Here is a 6,839-nt window from a genome sequence, read left to right on the forward strand (position 1 = left end):
AAGCTTTCCATGAATCAGGTTTAATTGTTTTAATGGCTGTAGTGCATGTGTTCACGCTCATGTCAGTGAAATACAATCCAGGTCACCTCTACTCTACCTCAGTGACATTTGTCCATTTATTGAGGTTACTTCTACTGTTATGGAGGCTGAACTAGTCATTCAGATGAGGACACACAGTAGGGATGTCCCGATCACCTTTTTTTGCTCCCGATCCGATTCCGATCATTTGATTTTGACAATTTGCCGATACAGATTTCTCCCGATCCGATCTTTATGCAATGCATTAAGAGAAAAAAAGCATTCAAGTTGTCCCTTAAGGTTATTTTTTTATTTAAATTGGATATTCTATCCAACATGGATATAGCTTCTTTCTTTCACAGCAGCATTGGATCAGTTCAGTTGTGCAGCATTGGATCAAAACAAAATAAAGCTTTCAGTACTCGTTAGCTTACTGCTACAATTAGACACTGCGCCCACTGCCCACTCTGTTGCCAGATTTGAGAGAAATAACCAGGTCTATGAAAACAAGCCCCAAAGAAGCAACACATACATGATGTTCTGTAATTTGAAACCAAAACTAAGGCCTCAGGATGACTTTAAGACTTGAACATGGTCATTTTTGTTTTGTAACATTAAATACAAAATGTAAAAAAAAGTATTTAAAAAAGAAAAAAAAGATTTCCTCCCGATTCCGATCTTTTGAAAATCACGTGATCGGCTCCGATCCCCGATCACGTGATCGGATCGGGACATCTCTACACGACACTATAAAGAAACACACTAAACTAAAAAGACGTTGTTTTATGGACTACACTGAGTGGTGAAGGGATTTGTTTGTAGGCTAACCCAAAAACACGTTCAGAAAACCATTGACTTCAAGACGAGGGACCAGGAATTGCTGAAACGCTGACTCATTTCCTGGTTTTAGGACTCATTCCTGCACCACTCTCTCGTAGGTATCTTTAGGTTTTGATAGTATTTTGTCCCATGTGTCTTCAGGAGCTCTGCAGACGACTCTCTGTTCCCAGGACGGAGGCTGGCGGAGTTAACCGTGGAGCTCAATGCGCTGCTGAACTCGGACGACATACGATTCTTTGACAACAACATGTGAGTTATGGGCAGACTTCCCATTTTAACGAAGCCCAAATAGTCCGAAAAATATCCCATTGCAGCGACCAACGCAAAAAACAGACGCCTATTATTCCCAAGGCCATCGATACCACTCTAGTGCCTTTTATATAGATGGGAAAATACAGCGTACGGGGAAAAATGGAAATTAGTAAGTCTTTGAATTTTGCCCAAAGATGTTTTTTGTTCTTATCAAACTGAAGTATGTTCAAGTATTAACTCTCCTGATAAATGTGTCTAAATTCAGATATTTGATGCTATGAAAAGGAACTTCCTGATTGACAATTTTGATTCTCTCGAAAGTGAAGGTATCTCGAGCTAACGTATTTCACGCTAATGTATATTGCGCTAACATATTCAAACTATTTTGACTTCACATCTGTAGAGTAGAAGAAGTAAGCCACGTGACACACCTTTCTACATGTATTAATCCATGTTAAAGGCATGAGAGTGGTAAATCTTCTCAGAGAATAAGCTAATCTCCAAACTGTTCCTATACCCTTTGCAGTAAATGAACTAAAAGGGTTATTCTTTAGCTACTTGTGTATGATTACAGCCTGTGCTCCTGTGCTCCTGCAGGTACGTCAGAGGATGGTTCAGCCCGTTCCACAGACAGAGGAAGATGGTCACCTCCCTCATCACCCGGCAGATTCACAGCCAAGCATCAACGTGACAATCTTTTATTTCATTACACAGCTTTGCCTTTCATTCATTTCAACATATTCTGAGTTAGAAATACCTCATTTTTAGTTATTTTGATTCAATTAACACTTGTAGTTTCATGTCTTGATTCATAAGAATAGACAATATTTGTTTATCAAATCAAATCAGGTTTTATTTATATAGTACATTTTAAAAAACGATTTGTGGTCGAGCCAAAGTGCTGTACATGCAAATAATAAATAACACATTACTACAATCGCAAAACAGAAGACATTAAATTACAACAGCAAATCAAGTTTAGTGTAATTATGGGAGAATTACTATTCGTGTGGTACTACTGCCTTATTAGGCCCATATTGAGCATATTAAAACCCAAACTCATGCACAACAACGTCCTTACTTAAAAGAAATAAGCACTAATTAGACGGTTATTGAGGAACAACTCTTAGCTAATGGCTTAGTACTTGCAGAATATGGCCATGTAGAATAAGGTATTAATAAGTGTTTTATAATGACCAATAAAGAGCCAGTATACTGCTAATATGCAAGTTAAAGTGGACCTGTCATGCTATATTTGAATAATATAGTGTAGGACCATACCTATATAAGGCATATTTATACTTTTTATTTTTCAAAATACCAAACAGATCATGCATTTTAGCCATTCCTCATTTCGCTCAATGTAACACTGTCTTTGCATCATGGGCTGATTCTGTGAGAACAGCACCATCTACAGGCCTGGCATATGTACTACAGCGTCTCCAGCGCTTTCCAACGGCAATGTCCGTGGCTGTCTCCTCCTGATTGGTGGAGTTGGCCCAATAGCCGTAGCGCCACTTCTGTGACGTCATAGAAGTGTTCAAATCTGGATCAGTCTGTATCAGATCCGCTGCAGCCCCTTTTTAAGAGATTTGGGTATGGAGGAAAAGAGAGAGGGTTGTGTTTTCTGACACTTGGTGAGTTCCCTGGAACACCGGGGACACATGTTCATGTAGAAAAGACGTACAAAAGTGCATTTTGCATGATAGGTCACCTTTAATTAATAACTGGTGAACATGTGTGGAGGCGTTTTAATCCGTGTCTACCTTTAAAAGCCACTTCTCTGTCAGGGTTGTGTTGTTGTGGTTGTTTTGTGGTTGTGTTGTTGTGGTGTTGTTGTGTGTTTTTGTGGGTTGTTGTGGGTTGTGGGTTTCAAACTAATTTAGCGGAGATCGTTGTTGAATCAGATGAGCTTTATTCATTGGTCCAGCCGGAATAGAAACAGGAGGACACATTTCCTCGCCTTAATATAACGTGTTACCGAAATCCCTTCTGCTTTCAGGTATTTGGTTACGATCCAGGAGAAGGTGGAGGCTTTGAAAGAGGAGATGGTTCGTCTTTACCCAGATTCAACAGCCGAGGAGTGGATCGAGGAGCACGTCAGCCCCGTGGTGGCTCCTCTGCAGAGGATCATGGAGGATTTCTCTGCCTGTGTGACCGAAACGCAGCCTTAGAATGTTTTACCAGCTCAATATCAGACTGCTTTTTGATGCATTTCAATGTTGATTTGTTGTTTTTTTGCGACCAGCACTTTAAGTGGCAAAACACATCTGTTTTAGTTCTACCAAATGGTGTAATTGTGAGTGTTGTAACGGCAAAAACAACCTGATTGGTTTTCATTTACCTCTAAGCCTACTGACTACAAATGTGGTGGCTTATTAAGACAATTAGGGGTAAAAGCAAGAAATTAGGGTTGTCGAGGTTACATTATAATAACTGTAATAAATCATTTGTTGTATCAACGCAGTTATGTTTCCCAAAGTCAGATTGAAACTAACTAGCATTTAAAGATTCAAATGGTTCATTTCCACTTGTAAATCTGCATTATATTGCATAACAAGCATATTGTTCACTGCCATGTTAATAGAAATATTAAATACTTGAAAAATCCCGCTTTAGGGTATATTTTTACCTGAAAATAATGTGTTTGCGATTTTGACAGTCCTAATTTCAATATATGATATCACATTTCATATTGAACGCTTGCATTGAGCCTTAATTGTCCCATGGCATGAAGAATTGCATTGTAAAAGCCACTCTTATAGTGAGTGAAGTCTCCTTTTCTGACGTTGTGCAGTGTACATTTGCTTCATACTTAAGGGTTAAGTATAAAAGAAATGTCTACTGCCATCTAAAATGAACAGGAGTGAATGTAAGAGCAACCTGATGAATGTAAATTGCACAAACTGTTAAGGAAATAATACAAAAATGGGACTTTGGGTTTAGTTATAAAATCATTTTATGTAATTCCTTCCAAAATAAACAAAGACTAATAAATCAACAAACAATCACAATTCTCATTTTCTTTTTAAGAGAACAAAAGACACTGGCATTAATCTAAAGTAACGGTAAAGTCTGGGGGAAAAAGTTCAAAATGTAACAATTTAACTTCGACATTAAGAAGTTATTCGTTGAATTTGACAAAAAGTGTATTAAGACAACAACATTTTACACACAATACAGAAAAAAAGGGTATAGTTTGCCTGAGATTCAGTCTTTGGTTCACAAAGTATTAAAAAAAGAACAGAAAAACTACCATAAGTCAAAGCATTTCACATTTAACACTGAATCGAGCCATGAAAATCACTCATGCTTGATTACAGTTTGCTATAAATTCATCTCAACATGCTAAAGGTGATTATTACCTGGGTGGTCCCACAACACTCTGAGAAAAAGCACTTTCCTTTTCATTTACACCCATAAACACTCATTAGAGTTCAGTAGGAAGGCACAGTTAATCTGGAGTGTATTCCCAAACAGTAATTAGATCAAAAAGCGAAGGTATCTTCATTTACTGAGAAAGAACGTTTTTACATAATTCGTAAAATTGTTGACACAACTATGGATGACAAAACATTTAAAAAAGGGTCTAATATGTAACATTTCCAGATTATATTTCTTAAAACAAGACCTATGTTATTTATTTGAGATGTGTATATTCAGGGAAATGTGTAATTTCTCCTGTTAAGGCGTCACATTAGCATGAGTCAGCGTTATCTACTAGGAGCTGTCATAAATTGACTTTCTATCCAGTTTTAAGCCACATTTTTAGCATACACTATGTATATATAGATGGGTTTTAACTCTATATTTTAACCAGGTAAGATATATTTTAGTAAACAGACACCTGGACCTTAAATTACCAAAGAAACAAGCTGAGCAAACGTTAGCCTTTAGGATTTAGCATGAGTCAGCGTTTTCCAGAAGCTGTCATATATTGACTTTTTATACAATTTAAAGCCACATTTTAGCATACACTTTTAGTATATTCAGTAGGATGCTTTTTAACTCTTTAACCAGATGAAAGATTTTAGTAATCGGACATCTGAACCTTAAATTACCAAAGAAACAAGCTGAGCTAACGTTAGCCTTAAGCTAGCATCCAAATAGCATTGGAGAAACACTGGTTTTTAAAAGTAAAACTGCTTTATTCAGTGTATTTATCGGTTTTAATGAATGAATGTTGGTTTCAAAGAAGAGGACACCTCTGTAGATAATTCTGCTGCAGGTCAAATGTTCCTTTTAATATGTATGTAATCTGTGTGTAATCTGTGTTTGGATGCTATTGCTACCATCCAAACAGTGTTGGAGAAACACTGATTTTAACGTAAAACTGATTTATTTAGTGTATGAAGGGGTTTTACTCCATATATGTGTTTTTTTTGGAGAGGAGAAGACCTCAGTGGATTGTTCGGCTTCAATTAAAATCGTCCTTAATACTTTATTGATCAAACATCTGGATTTTAAATGATCAGACCAACAAGCAGAGCAGACATTAGCAGTTAGCTTGTTGCCCATATGTCCAGTGTCTACCAGGGAAACAGTGATTTTTAACGAGAAACTTGATTTATTCAGGGGTTTTCATCAGTTTTAAACAAGAAGAGTGCTTTTTTTTGTAAGGAGACCTCTGTGGATAATTTGGCTTCTGTTAAAAAACCTCCTGAACGATGAAAAACGAAATAATCCTAACCAGGAGAATCTGATTGTAACGATGAACTTCCATGATCAGCTATGACACCATAAAAAAAATGACATAGTGTACTTCAATTTGATAATGCTGCCGTCCCAGTCACATGAAAAATGTCATTTAAATATTTGTACTCCTCCTAAAGCTGCCGTTATCCCACCTGACGTATCCAAAAAAAAAAAACCTGGAAGAGGCTAGATGTTTCATGCTCATGCTAACAGTATCAGTAAACCTGGACCCTCTGTGATGCGTTCAGAGACATCAGAGTTTTTCTGCTTCTTCCTCTGAATCACTGCTGTTATCCACAGAATCCTCCTCTTCCTCCTCTCCTGCATACTGAGCCTTCTCCTCTTTCTCCCTGCGCTGCTGCAGCTCCTCCAGACCCAGGAAACGTTTCAACAAAGCAGCCAATGCCTCCACATCACTGAGAGAAACAGGAGAACACGGATGTTATGCAATTTGTTGTGTTGTGTTATTTAGAAAGAGCCTTTTCTTCTGAAGTTATTTGGATTTAATAATAACTCTTTAATCAGACGATAAGAAGGCTTTGAATCCAAGTTTTACAAAATTAATTGAGTTCATAATGATGTCTTTAAATACATTTATGACTGTTCACAATCTTTTTCTGTGAGAGCTGTGAGAGAGAACCAGAATAATAACACTGGGTATTAAAACCAAAATCATGAATTTTTAAGAGGCTGAAACACTGAAACTATGTGTTTTGAATCTATGTGTTTGTTAAGAGAGACACATTTGTGTGAATATCTTTTTATCCGGAATTTGATCAAGCTGCATTACACCTTATTTTCTATTTTCTACAGAGCCTGTCTCTGATTGGCTGAAACACCAAACAGATCATTGCAGCATTACCCATAATCCCCTCTGTTTCAGCCCTGTTTCCAAAGTGCGATTCTTGTCTGTACTGTTAGTTTAGAAAATAAGGGAGCCCCTCCCCACGCCCCCTTCTGAGAGACATTTGGTTACAAAAGAACTCAAAATGGGAGCTCTAGAGGAAGATTCAGGTGAGGCCGAACCCACCAAC

The 6,839-nt window shown here is 37.5% G+C and overlaps 2 protein-coding genes across 4 annotated transcripts in view; one reads left to right on the top strand and one right to left on the bottom strand.

Annotated features, from left to right (window-relative positions):
* Window positions 1–976: 976 nt before the first annotated feature.
* Window positions 977–5,056, top strand: LOC104961093 (hexosaminidase D-like; the record flags this gene model as incomplete). Its single annotated transcript, XM_010789315.1, has 3 exons — window positions 977–1,107; window positions 1,708–1,797; window positions 3,113–5,056. Coding segments are annotated over 3 exons (393 nt in total), but the record flags the coding sequence as incomplete, so codon positions are not given.
* Window positions 4,691–6,839, bottom strand: part of cybc1 (cytochrome b-245 chaperone 1) — a 7,766-nt gene continuing 5,617 nt past the window's right edge. For all 3 annotated transcript variants that reach the window (XM_010789286.1, XM_010789302.1, XM_010789294.1), the window contains one exon: window positions 4,691–6,221. In XM_010789286.1, coding sequence (XP_010787588.1) covers window positions 6,059–6,221 — 163 coding nt within the window. In that variant the 3' untranslated portion in view covers window positions 4,691–6,058. The remainder of the gene's footprint in view (window positions 6,222–6,839) is intronic.

This window comes from Notothenia coriiceps, unplaced genomic scaffold (assembly GCF_000735185.1).
Source record: "Notothenia coriiceps isolate Sejong01 unplaced genomic scaffold, NC01 NC01_scaffold00001458, whole genome shotgun sequence".
Taxonomy (NCBI): domain Eukaryota; kingdom Metazoa; phylum Chordata; class Actinopteri; order Perciformes; family Nototheniidae; genus Notothenia; species Notothenia coriiceps.